At 45.3% G+C, this 21,294-nt stretch overlaps 1 protein-coding gene across 1 annotated transcript in view; it reads right to left on the reverse strand.

The window, feature by feature from the left end:
• Positions 1–700: 700 nt before the first annotated feature.
• Positions 701–21,294, reverse strand: part of LOC117703701 (histo-blood group ABO system transferase 2) — a 57,390-nt gene continuing 36,796 nt past the window's right edge. Inside the window, exons 2-6 of the mRNA XM_076928321.1 lie at positions 7,359–7,428; positions 6,687–6,743; positions 5,172–5,207; positions 4,536–4,670; positions 701–2,550 (exon numbers count right to left, since the gene is read on the reverse strand). Coding sequence (XP_076784436.1) covers positions 1,860–2,550; positions 4,536–4,670; positions 5,172–5,207; positions 6,687–6,743; positions 7,359–7,428 — 989 coding nt within the window. The 3' untranslated portion in view covers positions 701–1,859. The remainder of the gene's footprint in view (positions 2,551–4,535; positions 4,671–5,171; positions 5,208–6,686; positions 6,744–7,358; positions 7,429–21,294) is intronic.

Below are 21,294 nucleotides of genomic sequence, written 5' to 3' on the forward strand. Positions count from 1 at the left end.
CCTATCCACAGGAAAGATTTGAGTAAGAGAAGAGCAGAAAGGGGTGCAATAGCCCAGCAGGGCCTATGGAAACCACGGAGTTGCAGCTTCAATCGTAATGGGACAGGTACAAGTGAAGAGGGTGGGACTGAAGTCAGCCTTAAGGGCTGCAGCTGAAAGTGCCTCTGCATGTAAGAGTATCAGACTTCTGGACATTGGAAGAGTTCCGTGGACTCTGGGAGATGTTAAAAAGACCAAAAGGGAAGGTTACCTAATTGTCAGTGGATGGAGTGATGAGCAAATGGTGAGCCTGAAAGCATATCGTTGGAAACACTGAGTCTTTAGGCACCAGTGATGTGGCTGGAGGGAACACCTTAGTGTGTCCAGCCAAGGGATTCAACTATACAATAGGCTTAGGATAAAAGGAGGTTTGTTGGCAAGAAGGAGACCTGGAAAGGGGAGTAGAGGCAGAGAAATAAGGGGGACAGATAAGGACAGAAAGAGAGAGGAAGGACACGGCTGGCCAGGGATATGTGGAGGAGAGAAAAGAGATAGAGAGATAATGAGAGGTCTTATATGCCTGACTCCTGGCTTGTACCTCTCGGTGGAGATGCAAGCTGTTGCTAAGTAATTGTTGGGTGGAGCCTCGAGGAAATGCTAACAATGAAGGGACAGGGAGATGAGTGGGACTGGGGTGCATGAAATTCACAAAGAATCAATAAACAGTTTTTAAAAACATATATTCTGTTCAGGTGTGGTGACAGGCAGAGGGAGGTGGATCTCTTTGAGTTCCAGGCCATCCTGGTCTAGAGATACATAGGGATCCTGTCACTGAAAATAAAATTCTCAGATGTAAAAAATGGAAAACCAGACAAGCACACAAAGTACTTCAGCGCTCAGAAACCATTTTGAAACGAGAAAAATGGGGTTTTAGAAAACTGAGACCAGCAGAGCTAGGTGTGGTGGCAAGCTTGTAGTCCCAGCACTCCAGAGGCAGATGCAGGAAGCTCGGGAGCTCAAGGCCATTAGAGTAAAGCTGAAAACAGCCTGAACTACTAGAGACCTTATCAATAAAAAACATTCAACAATACTCCACCGCAACCCCCAAAAAATATAAATTTTGAGGCTGGAAACTGAATCTGATCCCAACACTACAAAAGAAAAAAAGTAAAAATCCGTTATATTGGAAATGTTAAATAAAGGCTAGAGTATAAGAATAATGTAGCAGACGTAGCACTTAGCAAGTTCAGTCAGTATGTGTCTCTAAGATAGAGTCTCGAGGGAATGCACCTCAGTGGTAGCATGCCTGAGTCACATCCATGAGGCCCTGGGTTCAATCCCAAGTACCTCAAAAAAGAAAAAAGGAAAAGGAACTAAAAACTTCCTATATCACCTAGAAATGCATTTATTTCCAGAAATGGACAATTAGCTATTCCCAAATAAACCAAAAATGAGCAGAGGTGATGGGCACAGAGTGCTGATCTGCCCCTAATGAGATGAAAAGGAGCTAAGCACCTCTGTGGACTGCAGGCTGACTCTCCTGCCCTCCTGCCTGTTCCTATGGGCACGGGCCCTCTGTCAATCCTCACAGCAGAGGAAGAAACAAGCCTGAGTGAGGATTCACAGGCCCTCAGGTGACAAAGTTTCTCCATGTTCTGAAGGCTCCATCTACCATGTCACTTAATACAAGGAGCTTAGGGACATATAGAAGAGCTGAAGGTGGTTGCCACTCCAGGGCTCAGGTGTGTGGGAAGTGATACTGGGCCCGCTGGACTCTGAGGTGGAGTAGAGGGTGACAACTGTCTCTCACATCCTTTCAGTTTCAGCACAGCCTGGAGTGCCACCTGGCTATCAGCCTGTCCTCTCCAACAGGAATTCAGCTATAAGTTCCTGATTTCCTGATGGTTCTTGGGCACAGCCACATATCTCAGCTTCTTCATGATGGAGGGCCAGCCCAGCTTCTGCTGGTCCCACATGTACTCTGGGGACAGCACCTTCGTAGGCTTATGGTAAAGCAGGTACTTGTTCAGATGGCTCTCATCATGCCACACGGCCTCAATGCCATTGGCCTGGTCCTCCACCATAGCCTCGTGGCAGGCCTTGGTGAGATGGTGCACCTCCACCACTGACCCTCCAAAAAAGGCTCCCATGTAGTAAAAGTCACCCTCGTCCCTGGGGATGTAGGCCTGGGACTGTGGCCGGCGCTCATAGGTAAAGGCCTCTCGGCTGCTACTGTAGAAGCCAGGATGCAGGGTGCCAAAGAGTGCTGAGAGAATCTCCACACCCACGTGGTCACTGAACTTCATGTCCACATCTGCGCACACCAGGTAATCCACCTCATGCAGAAAGCGCCGCTCTGAGAAGAGGCTGATCATCTCCATCCTGTGCATGGACACATCCTGCCAGCGGGTGTAGTTGCGCACAGTTAGCACCACCAGCCGCCGGCCTGCAGCCAGGGGCACCTGTGGCACATCCGCCGGCCGGTCAGTGAAGACATAGTAGATGACCTTATGTCCCACCATGAAGTGCTGCTCTGCCGTCTCCAGAAATAACTTAAGGAACACCACATACCTGTGAGGGAGGACAAAGGGTATGGAGAGGTTTAATACAGCTAGAACAAGACTTACCAGGGCATAGGCCCAGGCTGCAGAAACCATGGCTACCTGGAGGCTAGATCCCTCCTCTGTCCTGGTTAAGATGCTGTCCGAACCAGTCTGCAGGCTATACCTCACCTCACCCTCATTTTCTGCAGAAGGCTGCAACATCAGCAGCCCATCTTAGCAAAAAGCACTGAGCTAGACACCTGGAGGCGCTAAGCCAGGCAGCAGGACAGATTCCTCAACTGGAGTTCCAGGCATATCTGCCACAGGTATCTGTTGTCTTGGCAACCACCTCTCTATGAGTCTGTCATCCACACCCTCCAATAATGACAGCTCCATCCCAGTACATTCCACACCTCATACACTTGCATTGACCTGAGCTCATAGAGCCCCACTTTTAAGCCGTAGTAGAACTGACTGGATCCTTAAGGGCCTGGGACCAGCACCCCTCCTGTGTGGCATGCTGCAGGGCCCTGTCTCAGGAAAGCAATGGGTCTCTATAATCCAGACCTTCCACCTCAGAGGATTTATGGTGCCTGTAGAAAAGGCACTCGGTAACTCACGTGTGTTCCAAAGAGTCATCCCCCCATGAACGCCACCAGAACAAGAATTGGACTCACAGGGTAGACTGAAAGAGGGTGAAAGGAACCCTAGAAACAAGGGCAAGCCTAAAACAAACCCTCAGGTTCAAGGACAAGTCTAAGGACAAGTCTAAGGACAAGGACCCAGTTCTAAGTCATCTCCCAGCCCGAGACTTCACCTGCTTCAGATGGCTGCCCATCCCTGAACAACCCCCAGGGCCATGTGTCCCTACCATGGGAACATGGCTCCCCATCACCTGGCAAGTGTGCAAAGCCTCCACTTAAATGTCAGAAACATGCAAGTGGCACTTTTCCCTGAATAAAGGTGGCCATGGGGTGCCCAGATAGTCCCCTCAGAGGCCTTCTTTGCACAGACAAAGAAAGCTACCCACACCTGGCAGGGTTCTTGCTGATGTACCCAGCAACACCCAAACAAGGTACTGTTTGTGTCTTCTTACTCTTAAGTCCTTTGTCCCTGTGAGCTCCAGACATTCTCAAGGTGCCTAAGATCCCTCCGACTAAGCCTCAAACATCTCTCAAGTTTGCTTGGTTCAAAGGCTTCAGAACTATCCTTGGACCTCACCCAGAACTGCAGGGAAACACAATCCTTCTCATGTGCAGGCAGCACAAATGGCTTCTCTCAGCACCCACAGCCTTTCACACTGTAATGTTGCCCTGTCTTGCTTCCCACAGGCTCCCACAGGGCACAGTTCTTGCCTGTGGCCTAAAGTCAGCCTGACCCAGAGTCTCAGGGCTTCACAGGTTTACTACTGCTCACTGTCCCCAGGGCTGAGGTTGAATGTTCCACCCAACCCTTTATGTCCACTTTGTCCTGCATCTGAGGACACATCAGAGGTCACAACTCTGCTGGCATCCTGTTCCTTCTTGCCAGCCCTAGGGATGAAAAGACCAACCTTAAATGGGTGCTGACTGATACACATGGCACCTGGCTGAGAGCACAGTGGGAAGGGCAGCTGACCTGAGGCGCTGGGAGGAGGCAGAGGGCTTGGTATGCCTGCCCCTCCCCTTGACCATTGTGTGTGCATATGTGAGAGTGCATGCAGATGTATTGTATACATTCATGTTTGCCTGTGTGTATGTCTAAAGGCCAGAAGTTGACTTTGGGTATCTTCTGTCATTCATTTTGTTCGTCAGACAGGGTCCCTTCATTGACTCAAAAGCTCACAGTTTGGCTAGCCTGTCCAACAAGTGGGTTGGATCCACTTATCTCTCCCCTCTACCCACAGTGCTGAGATTGCAGGCACATGCCACCATTCCCAGCTTTTCCATGGGTATTAGGGATAAAACTCATGTCCTCATGTCCCTGAAGCAAGTGCTTTACCCACTACCCATCTCTCCATCCCAAGATGCTTACTTTTTGATGGCAAACACAGTCAGTCCAACCGTGGTATTCCGAAGCCTGAATTGCTCATTCAGTATGTCTATGTTGAAGGTCCCCTCCCAGATGATGGGAGCCAGCCAAGGTGTCAAGACAAGAACATCTTTCCTACTACATGAGGAGAGAGCCACTGGCAACATGTGACCAAACACACCTGCAGGAACCCTTCTCAGATACCACACCCTCAGCTTCTCCCAGGGCTGATCACCCACCCAGAATGGGGTTGTGCCAACCAGCAGCAATTCTCACTGGCTATCCCCAACCCCAGCCGTAAAAGCAACTGGGTTTACTACCACCACACGGTCCACGTCTCTAAAAATCCCTGATGATAGAAACAGAAAATAAAGAGCAGAAGCCCAAATGTGAAAGAAGAGACAGGTGATATTCTGGGCCCCAGACCTGAATCAGACACCCCTAAGACCCCAAAACAACTGGTGAGGCAAGGTCAAAGAGAATTATAATCAGGCCTTTGGTTTCTTCTGAGTTTAGTTTTTTCCTGGGACTAACTCAGGCCTTCAGGTTTGCTACTGAACTATTCCCCCAGGGAAGTAGATGATCCTTTAGTGCCTTTAGGACTCCTGCATTACACACGCAGTGACTAAATCTACTCACGTGGGTTTTAGCACCCTTGGCTGGGGACAGGCCTTCCTGAAAAAGAAAACACCAGAACTCAAGTTGACATGAAGGTCATTGATGCATGTCACTGGCAGCCATGCACCAGGCAAACAGACCTTTATTAGCAGTTGCAAGTAAGCCACCCTGTCTGCCCATGATCCTGGGATCCAAGGATGAACCAAAGCAGGAAGATCACACTCTTACTTGACATACGGTAGAGAGAAGAGATCACATCTCTATGCCCAGCCCTTGCTATGTCTTGGAGATCTGAGGACTGCTTTAATTCACAGGCTAGAGGCCACTGAGCATGCTGGGCTTCCCTCCTGGGCCTGCAGCCTGCCTTGGTCCTGTCCTCGCTGTTCCTTCATCAGTATAAAGGGATTCCCACCAAAGACCTGGGGCACTGTGTAGCAGTGAACAGTCCCTACACAGGACACCAATCCCCAAAGGACAAGAGCCACTTCTGCTAGCAAGCTGCATGCCCTGTGATGGTGTACAAACCAGAGAGCAGGGCTGGATGGTGCTCAGCACAAAGTGCCCTGGCTACTCTCCAAGTGGAGACCCACAGCAGTCTGTGACTCCAGTTCCAGGGGACCTCGGGCCCTTCTCTGCCTCTTTGGGCACTGGCATGAATGTGGAACACAGACATAAAATCAGGCAATACATTCATACACTTAAAACCAAGAACCTCTAAAGAGACAGCCATAAAAGATGTGACTGTCTCCCAACAGAAATGAAGGTGAGTGTCTTGCAGCAGTGTAAAGCTGACACAAGAGGAAACTGGTGAGAACAAGAATAAAAGGTGGCTGGGAGGCCGTGTAGTCTACTGGGAAGCAAAGCATAGACAAAAACCAAGGCCAGAACCCCAATTCAACAGCATGCATGGCTTGTGAGGGAACATGGAGGGACCAGCTGCTGGAGAGTGCCAACAGGGAGGGTCCAGTCTCAGAAAGCTTCCTACCTTCTGTTCTGAAGGATCATTAGCTACCAGAAGGAAAGTAGGGTTAAAATAGACACGCGTGTAGCTGGTACAAGGCCACAGAAGGCTTAGGAAAGCAGGCAAAGCCAGGGGATGCTTCCCGAAAGACACTGACAGGATATGGAAATGGTGGGGATGAAAAGGGTCTACAACTTGGGTCTGGTTGTAGAAGGTGAAAGACATTGCACTCGCAGACTGCTGGAGAGGTGGGTGAGGAGCAGAAGCTGTTCTTAGAGCTGCCCAGGCAGGTACAGAGGGAGGATGAGACTGAAGCCAGAGAAGAACATAAATGCCCATTAAAGACAGCAGGGGGCAGCAGAAGCCGCTCTGGGCAGCCTGGAGAAGGTCTAGAGCCAGCCATGCTGAGAGATGGGACATAGATAGGCAAAGGTTACAAGGCAGCAAAAAGTTCAGCCAGCCAGAAATCCATTCCCCCTACACACCATCACATGCACACATCACACATATGACACACACATATACATACCTTTCTCTTTCTCTCTGCCTTTCCCTCTCTCTCGGTTCCTACTCACCTACTCACAGCTCCTGGGTGTCCCAATTCCTGACTTCTGAGGCTCAGGAACACATAGCTGTAGAAAGGGTGTGCACAGGGGCAGCTATTCAGGACACAGACCTGACACTGGCTGTCTGTCCCTCCCTCCAAATGCACCACTGAATCCAACACAGTGAGCACAGATCCCAGTGGACCTGTAGGGTCAGGTGACAGGGTAAGCATGCTCACCCCACTGGAAGAAAAGATGGCAAAGAGGAAGTGCCCTGGGAACAAGGCCTACATCTGGACAACTGTAGCAGTTGCAGATAGCCCCTACTGTGTGCCAGGTATCTATAACCCAAGACTATCTCAAAGAGTATTTCCTGGCTGTGTCTATAGAAGCCCCGGTAGACATGGCAGTGTCTTGCTCTCTGAAGGCTCATAGACCACTTGCATTGAGAGAGGGCTAAAGTCCACTACCCCTAGACCTGCCCTCCTCTCCTTTCCCAGGCCTCCCCTCACAGTTAAAGCCAAATGACCGGGCATCCAGCCCCAGCCCACTTTTGTGGAATCAGAGGCTTCACTATGTGGACAAGCAAAGCTGGACATGCCTCTCTGGGTGCCAATCCAAGAGCACCCTCATCACTGCTGTGCTACAGTAGACACACACAGCTCAGGGTCTCAGCCCTTCCTCAGCAGCCAGGATTCTTACCCAAAGAAGACTAAGACAAGCACTATGAGGGGAAGGATTCCACGGTGAGGGAAGTGGCACTTCAGTCTTCCTGAAAAACAGCAGCACAGGGTCCAGTTACTTACCTGTTTCTTGGGCCTGACTCCCCTCTAGGCCTCTCCTGAGATCCAGAGGTCATCCTGTGATCTGCAGCCACCACTGTATCTCAGGCAGCTCCAGTCCTGGCTAGAGCCTCAGCCCCACTGAGCACACAGAGAGGAAAGACAGTTGTTCCCTTCCAACTCATGACTACAGCTGCTCCCCTAAGTCTTTAGTGTCCCCTTGGGCCCTCACATTCTCATACCACTGAACATTTCCTCTGTGGTAAACTGAAATAAACCAAAGTGAAATACCTTGGTGTCACTGCTGGCTCCATTACAGGCAGCTAGGACCAGCTCCCCCTCTGGCCCTGTATGCTTACATCCACAGGGATAGCAACTCATTTTTTCTAGTGAAATTTTATCAGTGTGAAAGTTGAAACCCAGGGATGATATGTTCCACCACTGACCTATGGCCCCAATACTTCAGATGATTTTGATGTCTCTTGGAGTTATTTGTTCTCATAATCAACTCCAAATACTCCTAAAAGACATATGTGTAAATAGTCTCATTTGCCAGCTCTGGAGAAAGAGCTCAGCTGGTGAAGCTTTTGCCACAGCCACACAAGCATGAGGACCTCAGTTCATATCCCCAGAGCCTGTGTAAAATCCAGACATCGGGTATTCCCAACAGTCCTATGACGAGGTAGGAAAAGAGATATGGAAAAATCCATAAAAGCTTACAAGCCAGCTAGCCTGGCACACACAGTGAGGAAGAACAGAAAAGAGCCTGCCTCAAACAAGGAAAAGCCAAGGATGGAGACCACAGTTGGCCTCTGACCATTACACACACACCCATACTCATGTGACATGTTCTAAGGCTTATGTGTAAAAATGCTTCCCTCTCCCAGCCAGCAACTTTCCCTTTCACCTGCCTGATGCGGTACTTCATATGTAACATTTTATGGATTTAGTTGTATGTGTGTGCACCTGTGAATGAGGTCAGAGGTCAAGTGGGGGGGTCATATTTCTCCTTTCATCACATTTGACAACAAAGACCTTTGCCCCCTGGGCCATAGCATTTGTTACTTCTTATGTTTTCTCTCCATGTCTCCAAATCCCCCTCACAATGGAACAACTGAGTTCTAAAAGATGTTAAAATCATATAATTAGAAGGTGACATTTAAACTTTATTTGTTCTCATCATGTTCTGCCCACCTGCCTTGTGTGGTTACTAGTTTAGCTATAGAGAAATCTGACAGTAGTAGTTGTCCAATCTTGAAATGGTTGCTCCTTTTTTAATTTTTGTACTGAAGCGATGGCTCAACAGTTAAGAACACAGACTGCTCTTCCAGAGAACCAAGGTTCAACATCCACCTGTCAGCGCACAACTGTCATTGACTCAGTCCCACAGAATCCAATGCCCTCCTCTGGCCTCCATAGGCATTGAACACACATGGCACATAGATATATATGCAGACAAAATACACATACACATAAAATAGAAATAAAAGCTTAAAAAAAATTTTGTCATTTTTTTTTTTTTTTTTTTTTTTTTTTTGGCTTTTCAAGACAGGGTTTCTCTGTGTAGCTCTGGCTGTCCTGGAACTCACTCTGTAGACCAGGCTGGCCTCGAACTCAGAAATCCACCTGCCTCTGCCTCCCAAGTGCTAGGATTAAAGGCGTGCACCACCAACGCCCGGCATTTCGTCAGTTTTTTTGAGACAGGGCTTCTCTGTGTAGCCCTGGCTGTCCTGAAACTTACTCTACAGACCAGGCTGGCCTCAGACTCAGAGATCCACCTACAGTATAGGCCACCACCAGAAAAAAAAAAAAAAAGAAAGAAAGAAAAAAAAGAAAAAAAAAACCTTCTTTGGAGTATAATTCCTATCTAATAAAATGTGCCTATCTTAGACTTTGATCAAGCCCCCCCTTGCTGTATATGCCCCTTCATTTCCTTTCTTATCTACAGAGGAGGCACAAGACACATGTGCCGCCATGTCTGACATAGCACAATGCTGTTGAGGCTCTCCACAGGGTCATGTGAATTCTTGGAGAATCACTGGGGTTTGTTGTCTTCCAGCCTAACTGAGAAAACTGATCAGAGAGACCCTACCTTAAAGGAATCAGTAAAGAATGGTGACAGGGGACACCTGGTGCCTTGTACTGGTGGCACTCATAGGCACACACACTCACACACACTTGTCTCAAAAGACACTGACTGATAATCCCAGCATGGATGGTGAAGGGCTCATGAAGTCCCACCTCTAAGGAGCCCTTGGTCACGCTCAGCTGTGGGAAGGGAAGAGTCCATTTTCTTCAGGAAGACAGCCCCTGGGGAGCTGCTCATGCTCCCATAGACGACCCTACATCCAAGCACACTCGGGTAGTACTACATGGACTTAGTGGGTTTTAGAAGAAGCACACTTGTGTAGAATCCTGTGTGAAATGTGGCAGCAGGAGGGAAAGAGGAGCTGGAGGGATATGCAGCAGATTTGATCAAAATATGTATATGCATGTAAGAAATCCTCAAACAATAAGAAATAAATCTAAAATAAGAAAAATTATTTTCTCTTAGCAATCAAGCTGATAAAACAGCTCAGCAGTTCAGAGATCACACTGCACAGCAGAGGACCCAAGTTCAATCCCCAACACCCCATTATGTGGCAAACAGTCTCCCATAATTCTAGCTCTAAGAGGCCCTGCTGACACCTCTGGTCTCGGCAAATGTCTATGTCCTATTCCTGCTCACTGTGGCAAGCATACTTTCTGGTCCCTGGCTTGCTCATACCAAACAGTGTTCCATGAATTTCACTGGGAATAAATAGCCTAAGACCAGGAACTAATTTGTCAAGTGCCTCAAATAACCTGAGCTTGTTAATCTTCAAGGCCTTTGTCTTGACGTCAGATGTCAAGTCATCTGTTCCAGGCTTAGACCATATGATGAACTGGAGTCTCAAATGTATGGACACCCACTGTTAACATATACTGGGAAGGAAAGGGGACAACTCAAGGACTGGGTAGAGGGGACAGAGAAGATCCTAGGAAAGCATTCACAATGACGGGAGCAGGGGTTGCAGTTATATCACCACAACTCCACTCACCCTTCCCACTGTGTCTCAAACCTTCTTCCCATAGCAACAAGCGAGCATCTCACCCTTCACACTCCAAGGACTTACTGAGACATCAGTGAGCCTAAAGACAGCATGGCTGACTGAGCACTAACACTGTGACTGTTGGAATCACGTGTGTCCCGCTCTGAGTGACTCCATATTATATAAGTCAGGTTTCTTTCAGCCTATGCATTGCCATAAAGGGCTACATCATCTGTCCAGCACCACCATTTCTGCAAAGAATGATAAATTCCTCAAAATAAGAAAGGAGTTATCCTATTACCCTATAATGATATGGGTGTGAGTTGATATCTGGGAAACTGGACTGTGTGGTAGGCTGGATAAGAATGACCCACGTAGACTCATATATTTGAATGCGTAGTCACCAGGGAGGGGCACTGTTTGAGAAAGATTAGGAAGTATGGCCTTGTTAGAGTAGATGTGGCCTTGTTGGAGGAAGCTTGTAACTGGGTATGGGATTTAAGGATTCAAAAAGCCCATGCCAGCCCCAGTCTCTCGGCCTCTGCCTGCAGCCTGGAGATGAGGATGTAGCTCTCAGATGCTGCTCCAGTGCCATGTATACCACCGTGATGATAATGGACTATAAGGCTCTGGAACTGTAAGCATGCCCCAATAAAATGCTTTCTTTTTAAGAGTTGCTGTGCTCATGGTATCTCTTCTCCCCAACAGAACAGTGTCTAAGACAGAAGCTGACACCAGAGAACAGGGTATTGCTGTGACAGGCCTGACCATGCTTCCTATTGGCTCAGTGTGAACTCTACAACTTTGGACTAGAAAAACGGTTGAACTCTTTAAGGGGATTTAATGTGCATCTGAGTAGGACCAGGGAAGACAGCGGCTGACAGTGATGTAAACTGTGAGAGCCCAGCTCCACTTCAGAGGGAAGAATATTGGTGAGTGGCCTGAGGACCATTCTTGAGACATTTTGTTAAAGACTGTGGCATCTTTCTGCCCTTGTCCAAAATATATACCTGAGGCTAACTTGAAGCGTTTTAGATTAATGGTAAGGAAGAAATTTCAAGACAGCCTAGTATTGTATTGACCGGCTGGTGTGACTATTAGTAATCACTTATGCAGATCTATAATGAAAAGGAGTAATCTGGACATAGAGAAATACAAAAAGTCCCATGTGCAGAGAACAGAAGCACCAGAAGGTGTGATAGAGCTAAGTCCAGTGCTCAAGCAGATAAAAGAAAAGGCTGATAAGCCTCAGGTAGGGGAGGGTCCTCACCCGACCTTCAGGGATCCCTCTGTCCCTCTTCCTTCCTTTGTGCTCACTCTGGGTGTAACTCCCAGTTCCCTGTGGAAACCAGAAGCTTTTCCAGAAGGATACCTGCGACTGTGCTCCCTTCCTGATGGGACTACAAAAAGAAGGGGAAAGCGGAGAAGACCAGATTTGCCTGAGGCCTCAGACAATAAGCAAAGCAGATCCTGCTGCTTACCGCAGCCCTGATGGGGTCACTCACCCAACCGCAGATCCATCATCTGCTCTGCCACACCTGCTTTTGTTCACCAACTCCCCACCTCGCACTCCTCTACTGCAACATCTAAGTTCAATGCCCAAATGAAGGATGCAGGCAGGGAAGAACGCATTCAGGAACACAGACCCTCCGGGATCCAGAGCCTCCTACTGACGACCGTTCAGCGAACAGAACCCAAGGTCCAGAGGTCCAGGTGGTGCCAATAAGCCCCGCCCCTCCCGGCCTGTGGAATCCAGACCATTATACTGGGGCATTCACTCAGCCTAGAGCCACACACGACCGTGCTCCTACCCCCATTGGTCCCACCCCAGAGCAACCTGAGCAGTTCCTGCCTAGAGAACCTCAGCTCTCTCCAAGGTCATGAACACTAGTGGCTGGTTACACACACAACTTCAGTTCACAGGACTCAGCAGCACTCGGCATCTCTAACCCCATGGTCCTGTCCCACGACCTAAGCTTTGCCCTCTGTCTAATAGGGCCTCTAGGCATGCAGGGACACGAAACCCTACGGGGAGGAGGAGCTATCGCAGGAAGACAGTGGTACCAGCAGGTGCCCTATTCTGGCTAGTACTTCCAAGGCTATTAGTTCTCCTAAACGCTTTTAGCAGGTGAGAACACAGAATCACCCAGAGGTGACAGGGTCAAGCAGAATGGAGTTTGGTGGCCCCACAACTTGATTAATTTTTAATCCATATTTCTTACTCCCCTGTCCTCTAATGGCTGTCAGCTTTCATCCTCCCATTCCTGTTGATATGGGACCCAGAACCTCAGTCTTGCACTGCATATTATGTGCCAGATCTAGAGCCTTAGGGACATGCATATCTTACTATCAATGTTCACTCCTCTCCGAGCCATCCACTTCTCAGGCTTCTACTGCCTGCTCACAAGGGATACCAGCCAAGCAAATCACCAGGTTCCATTCTGCCTTTTCCAATCCCGTGAAAGATTAGGAGAAAGAGACCACAGTTTATATATGAGACATCTCAAAGCCATCGAGATACCTGCCCACCCCAGCCTTCGATATAGAGTCAACAGAGCACCATCAAAATCCTAGGAAGGACTTTCCATTTCCATCTGTGCCTGGAGCTGACCCTGTGCCACAGCTCTCCATACATACCTACCACCAGGAAGGAGCTCATCTTCCAGGAGTGCTGACACACCTCTGAGCACAGGTAAAACCACTACCTCTGCTCAAATGCCTGGACCAAGAGGGAACAGCCCAAAACCATCAGGATACAGGAACTAAGGAACAGCCCGGGACAGGATCCTTCCAGTGTCTGCGCCCTGGAACTGACCCTGTGCCACAGCTCTTTATACCCAAATTCCTCCTGGAGAGAACTGGTCTCCCAGGAGTGCAAACTCACAGGCTTGCAGGAGGGACAAGCCACAGTCACAGACAGCAAAACCAGCTAACACCAGAAATAACCAGATGGCAAGAGGCAAGTGCAAGAACCTAAGCAACAGAAACCAAGGCAACTTGACATCATCAGAACCCAGTTCTCCCACCACAGCGAGCCCTGGATAACCAAACACACCAGAAAAGCAAGACTCACATTTAAAATCACACCTCATGATGATGATAGAGGACTTTTTAAAGGACATAAATAACTACTCCTTAAAAGAAATAAAGGAGAACACAGGTTAACAGGTAGAAGCACTTAAAAGAAAACACAAAAATCCCTTAAAGAATTACAGGAAAACAACCAAACAGGTGAAAGAATTAAACAAAACCATCCAGGATCTAAAAATGGAAATAAAAACAATAAAGAAATAACAAAGGGAGACAACCCTGGAGATAGAAAAACATCAGAAGTCATAGATGCAAGCATCACCAACAAAATACAAGAGATAAAAGAGAGAATCTCAGGGGCAGAAGATACCATAGAAAACATTGACACAGCAGTCAAAGAAAATGCAAAAAGCTTCTAACCCAAAACATACAGGAAATACAGGACAGAATGAGAAGACCAAACCTAAGGATAATAGGCATAGAAGAGAGCAAAGATTCCTAAAATAAAAGGCCAGTAGTACCTTCAACAAAATTATAGAAGAAAACTTCCCTAACCTAAAGAAAGAGATGCTCATAAACATACAAGAAGCCAACAGAACTGCAAATAGACTAGATCAGAAAAGAAATTCCTCCCATCACATAATAGTCAAAACACCAAATGCACAAAACAAAGAAAGAATATTAAAAGCAGTAAGGGAAAAAAGGGCAAGTAACACATGAAGGCAGACCTTTCAGAATTACACAAGACATCTCACCAGAAACAATGAAAGCTAGAAGATCCTGGGCAGATGTCATACAGACCATAAGAAAACACAAATGCCAGCTCAGGCTACTATACCCAGCAAAACTCTCAACATAGATGGAAAAAACAAGATATTCCATGACAAAACCAAATTTACACAATATCTTTCCACAAATCCAGCCATACAAAGGATAATAGATGGAAAACTACACTCTAGAAAAAGCAAGTAAGTAATCTTCTTTCAACAAACTCAAAAGAAGATAGTCACACAAGCATAATTCCAACTCTAACAACAAAAATAATGGGAAGCAACAATCACTTTTCCTTAATACCTCTTAACATCAATGGACTCAATTCCCCAATAAAAAGACATAGACTAATAGACTGGATATATAAACAAGACCCAGCATTTTGCTGCATACAGGAAATGCACCTCAATAACAAAGACAGACACTACCTTAGAGTAAAGGGCTAGAAAATAATTTTCCAAGAAAATGGTCCCAAGAAACTAGCTGGAGAAGCCATTATAATATCAAATAAAATTGACTTTCAACCAAAAGTTATCAAAAAAGATAAGGAAGGTCACTTCACACTCATCAAAAAAAAAAAACTACCATGAAGAACTCTCAATTCTGAACATCTATGCTCCAAATGCAAGGGCACCCACATTCATTTAAAAAAAAAGCTTTATTAAAGCTCAAAGCACACATTGCACCTCACACAATAATAGTGGGAGACTTCAATACCCTACTCTCGTAAATAAACAAATCATGAAACCAGAAATTAACAGAGACACAGTGAAACTAACAGAAGTAATGGACCAAATAGATTTAACAGATGTCTATAAAACATTTCATCCTAAAACAAAAGAATATACTTTCTTCTCAGCACCTCAAGGTACCGTCTCCAAAATTGACCATATAATCAGTCACAAAACAGGTGTCAATAGATACAAGAATATTGAAATAATCCCATGCATTCTATCAGATCACCACAGAATAAGGCTGGTCTTCAATAACAACAATAACACCAAAGAGCCCACATACACATGGAAGGTGAACAAGTTATCAATGATAACTTGGTCAAGGAAGAAATAAAGAGATTAAATACTTTTTAGAGTGTAATGAAAATGAAGGCTCGTCATACCAAAACTTATGGGACACAATAAAAGCAGTGCTAAGGAGAAAACATATAGCTCTAAGTGTCTACAAAAAGAAACTTGAGAGAGGATACACTAGCAGCTTAACAGCACACCTGAAGATTCTAGAACAAAAAGAAGCAAATACACCCAAGAGGAGTAGATGGCGGGAAATAATCAAACCCAGGGCTAAAATCAACCAAGTAGAAACAAAGAGAACTATACAAGAATCAACAAAACCAGGAGCTGGTTCTTTAAGAAAATCAACAAGATAGATTAAACCCTTAGCCAGACTAACCAGAGGGCACAGAGACAGTATCCAAATTAACAAAGTCAGAAATGAAAAGGGAGATAAGACAATAAAAAATGAAGAAATTCAAAAAAATCATCAGATCCTACTTCAAAAGCCTACCCTCAATAAACCTAGAAAATCTGGATGAAATCAACAATTTTCTAGACAGATACAAAATACCAAAGTTAAATTGGGATCAGATAAACCATCTAAACAACCCCATAACCCCATAGAAAATAGAAGGAGTCATTAAAATCTTCCAACCAAAAATAACCCAGGACCAGATGGGTTTAGTGCAGAATTTTATCAGACCTTCAAAGAAGACAGAATACCAATACCCTTCAAACTATTCCACAAAATAGAAACAGAAGGAACACTACCCAGTTCGTTCTATGAAGCCACAGTTACACTGATACCAAAACCACACAAAGATCCAACAAAGAAAGCGAACTTCAAACCAACTTCCCTTATAAATATCAATGCAAAAATACTCAATAAAATTCTCACAAACCAAACCCAAGAACACATAAAAATGATCATTCACCACAATCAAGTAGGCTTCACCCCAGGGGTGCAGGGATAGTTCAATATATGAAAATCCATCAACATAATCCACTACATAAACAAACTCAAAAAAAAGCCACATGATTAGATACTGAAAAAGCATTTGACAAAATTCAACATCCCTTCATGTTAAAAGTCTTGGAAGAAGCTGGGCAGTGGTGGCGCACGCCTTGAATCCCAGCACTTGGGAGGCAGAGGCAGGTAGATTTCTGAGTTTGAGGCCAGCCTGGTCTACAGAGTGAGTTCCAGGACAGCCAAGGCTATACAGAGAAACCCTGTCTCGAAAAACAAAAAACAAAAAAGTCTTGGAAGGATCAGAAATTCAAGGCCCATACATAAACATAGTGAAAGCAATATACAGCAAACCAATAGCCAACATCAAACAAAATGGAGAGAAATCTAAAGCCATTTCACTAAAATCAGAGGCTAGACAAGGCTGCCCACTCTCTCCCTATCTATTCAATATAGTACTTGAAGTTCTAGCTAGAACAATTAGACAACAAAAGGAGGACAACAAAGGGATACAAATTGAAGAAGTCAAAGTATCAGTATTTGCAGATGATATGATTCTATACATAATAAGTGACCTCAAAAATTCAAGCAGATGGTAAATATTGGGCTGTCTTTCTAGGGAAAAGTAGTGGTTTTGTGGGAATAGGGAGGATTAGCTAGGATTTATTGCATAGCCATAACCGATTGGTAGAAATCTGTATAATTATCAAGATGAAGTTACAATTTCTTAAATGGCACAAAGTTACTTTGATTTCAAATTTAAGGTTTTCATTGGTACGAGCTTCTTATTGATATAAAAGTAAGATGAATATTGTTACTCTCATAAGCATTGTGCCTGTATAACACATTTAGGAATACAAGGCTTAGACCCAGTCCTTCTTTAACTTTTTTAACTGATTTGAGATGGTCAGCCTGTGAGTTAAGGAACTATAGAAAATTCATGGCTTGGAGTTTATTGTTAGGGTGTTTTCTATGTTTTATGTAGAAATAGCTGAGTGGAGTTAACAGGCAACAGTCCAGATTACCTTACATGGATAGTTGGTTTTCAAAACATCAGAAATCCACAGAATTGACATGACAAACATTTCTGTAGTAATGTTCATTTTGATTAGAGACCTGTCTGCTCCTGACAGCTTCCTGTCATGGATTCTAAGAAGAAATTGAGCATCTTTGGAGTTACTCCAGTTGTGGTGAGACAGCCACTAGGCAAGAATTGCCTCTTTCCATCTACAGAGAAATTACTGTCCAGAAAAGGACACACTTGCAGAATAGTCGACTGATTGTATCTGCCTAGACAGAGTAATCAGTCCTTAATAATTCTGCAGCACTAAGGTCTGTCAGATGATCCTGGGCCAGAAGGCTGAAGATGAGATGCTCCAACATTTTTTAGTAGAGGGAGTGTCCAGGTGTTCAGAGGTCTCTATAAATTGGCTAAGTTCTAGAAGCTATGCTTTGTGCTTCCCATAATTTTAGTTAACTCAGCCATTCTGAATTTCTGACGGGGTTGAAAACTTATAGTCTTATAGACAATCCTGGCTATTTACTTTGAGAGAAAAGATTTGAGTGGATGGTTTTCAGCTGACATTCATTCTAACGCCAAGGAAAAAGCCAGGTTCTAAATGTTTTAGTTAGGAGAGATGACAGAGGTTCTGGTTAGTCAACAAAATGATGGACTGGGTATTAGGACTATCTTGCACCTCACTGGTACAAATCGGCATAATTATGCTAATTGTATTTTGAGAGAAAAGTTTTATTTTAACAGGAAAGGTGATATGTAGGAGGAGCTAAGGTGGGAGAAGTACCGAGAGGAAGAGAAGGTGTAAGGAGAGGAGGAGAAGATGGAGAGGAGAAGCTAGGTGATGAGAGAAAGGGGGGGGGGGGATGATATGGAGGCAGATGTTCACGTGTCTCCACCAGTCAAAGATAGTTGATATATCTAGGTTGGGTATTGGGTTACACTTCTGATTGAGCATTACCAAACTTATAAAGCCTTTGATTAACATTTTTAAAAAGTGTATAAAAGCAAAAAGGAAAGGGGGCATGGGATAGGAGTTTTCTAGGGGGAAATGGGAAAAGGGGATGGCATCTGAAATGTAAATAAAATATCCAATAAAAAAAACTCGACCAGAGAACTCCTAAACCTGATTAACAACTCCAGCAAAGTGACTGGATATAAAATTAACTCAAATCAGTAGCCTTCCTCTACTCAAAGGATGAACTAGCTGAGAAAGAACTTAGGGAAATGCCACCCTTCACAATAGTCACAAACAATATGAAATATCTTGGTTTGACTCTAACCAAACAAGTAAAAGATCTGTATGACAAGAACTTCAAGTCTCTGAAGAAAGAAATCAAAGAAGATCTCAGAAGACGAAAAGATCTCCCATGCTCATGGATTGGCAGGATTAATATAGTAAAAATGGCCATCTTGCCAAAAGCAATCTACAAATTTAATGCAATCCCCATCAAAATTTCAACTCAATTCTTAATAGAGTTAGAGCAATTCTCAAATTCATTTGGAATAACAAAAAACTCTGGATGGCGAAAACTATTCTCAACAATAAAAGAACTTCTTCGGGAATCACCATCCCTGACCTCAAGCTGTACTACAGAGCAGTACTGATAAAAACTGAATAGTATCGGTACAGAGACAAGCAGGAAGATCAATGAAATAGAATTGAAGACCCAGAAATGAACCCACACACCTACAGTCACTTGATCGTTGACAAAGAAGCTAAAACCATCCAATGGAAAAAGACAGTATTTTCAACAAATGGTGCTGGCTCAACTGGAGGTCAGCATGTAGAAGAGTGCAAATTGATCCACTCTTATCTCCCTGTACAAAGCTCAAGTCCAAGTGGTTCAAGGTCCTCCACATAAAACCAGATATACTGAAACTAGTAGAGGTGAAAGTGGGGAACAGCCTCAAACACATGGGCACAGGGAACTTTTTCTTGAACAGAACATCAATGGCTTCTGCTCTAAGATCAAGAATGGACAAATGGGACCTCATAAAATTGCAAAACTTCTATAGGCAAGGATACTGTCAATAGGATAAAAACAGCAACCAACCCAGAAGATGCTCCAACATGGAATAAGGACACATTCTCCACTATGTTCATAGCAGCTTTATTTATAATAGCCAGAAGCTGGAAACAGCCCAGGTTTCCCTCAACAGAGGAATGGAGACCGAAAATGTGGTACATTTACACAACAGAGTACTACTCAGCCATTAAAAACAATGACTTCATGAAATTTGCAGGCAAATGGATGAAACTAGAAAATATCCTGAGTGAGGTAACCCAATCACAAAAGAACACACATGGTATGCACTCACTGATAAGTGGATATTAGCCCAAAAGCTCCCAATACCCAAGATACAACTCACAGACCACATGAAGCTCAAGAAGAAGGAAGATCAAAGTGTGGATGCTTCAGTCCTTCTTAGAAAGGGGAACAAAATACTCACAGGAGAAAATATGGAGACAAAGTATGCAACAGAGACTGTCCCACCTGGGGATCCATCCCATATACAGTCGCCAAACCCAGAAGCCATTGTGAATGCTGGGAAGGGCTTGCTGGTGGGACCTTGATATAACTGTCTCCTGAGTGGCTCTGCCAGAGCATAACAAATACAGAGGCAGATGCTCATAGCCAACCATTGGACTGAGCGCAGGGGTCCCTGATGGAGGAATTGGAGAAGGAACTGGAGGAGCTGAGGGGGTTTGCAGCCCCAAGGGGGGAGCAACAGTGTCAACCAACCAGACCCCCTGGAGCTCCTAGGGACTGGACCTCCAACCAAAGAGTACACAGGGAGGGACCCATGGCTCCAACCACACATGTGGCAGAGGATGGCCTTGTTGGGAATCAGTTGGGGGAGAGGCCCTTGGGCCTGTGTGGGCTCAATGCCCCAGTGTAGGGGAAAGCCAGGGCAGGAAGGCAGGAGTGAGTGGGTGTGGGAGTACCCTCATAGAGGCAGGGGGAAGGGGAATGGGATAGGGTGTTTCCAGAAGGGACACCTGGAAAGGGAATAACATTTAAAATGTAAATAACAAAAATATCCAATAAAAGAAAAAAATCCTAGCAAGTTATTTTGTAAATATCAAAAGACTGATTTAGAGCTTGAAATTTGTCTTAGTTGGTTGAGTGGGTTTCCTAAGATGCACAAAACTAGATAGATTCCAGCACTTTGCAGGTGTGTGATGGTTAGTGTATGCTCAGCCCTGGGAGTGACACTATTAAAATGTTTGGCCCTGTTGAAGTAGATGTATCACTGTGCGTGTGGGCTTTAAAACTCTCATTCTTTTTTTTTGGGGGGGGGGGGGTGAGACAGGGTTTCTCTGTGTAGTCCTGGCTGTCCTGGAACTCACTCTGTAGACCAGGCTGGCCTTGAACTCAGAAATCTGCCTGCCTCTGCCTCCCAAGTGCTGGGATTAAAGGCATGCGCCACCACCGCCCAGCAAAACTCTCATTCTTAACTGCCTGGAAGCCAGTATTCTGCTAGCAGCCTTCAGATGAAGATGTAGAACTCTCAGCTGCACCTGAAGGAGCACCATGCCTGCACCATGTCTGCCTGGATGTTGTCATGTTCCTGCCTTGATGATAATGGACTGAACCTCTGAACCTGTAAGCCAGCCTCCAATTAAATATTGTCTTTATAAGACTTGCCTTGGTCATGGTGTCTTTTCACAGCAGTAAAACCCTAAGACAAGGTGGATACAGGAGAATCAAGATTTCAAGCCATCCTTGGCTACCTAGTGACACTCTGTCTCAACAAAAGACTGATTTTAAATTTTAGGTGGGGAACAAACAGTCCCAGCACAAATAACATAATGATGAGGGATAAAGCCTGACGACTCACTCTGCCTGAAGGAGCACGGTATTTGAAAGACTGGACAAATAGGTCAGTGGGGCAGAAGAGAGGGCCCAGAAATAGACCCAGAAATGTCAGTGCACTGACCTTAAGCAAAATATTGAGGCCAATATTGTGGAGAAATAACAGAGCTT

The sequence above is a fragment of the Arvicanthis niloticus genome, chromosome 2 (genome assembly GCF_011762505.2).
Source record: "Arvicanthis niloticus isolate mArvNil1 chromosome 2, mArvNil1.pat.X, whole genome shotgun sequence".
Lineage (NCBI taxonomy): Eukaryota > Metazoa > Chordata > Mammalia > Rodentia > Muridae > Arvicanthis > Arvicanthis niloticus.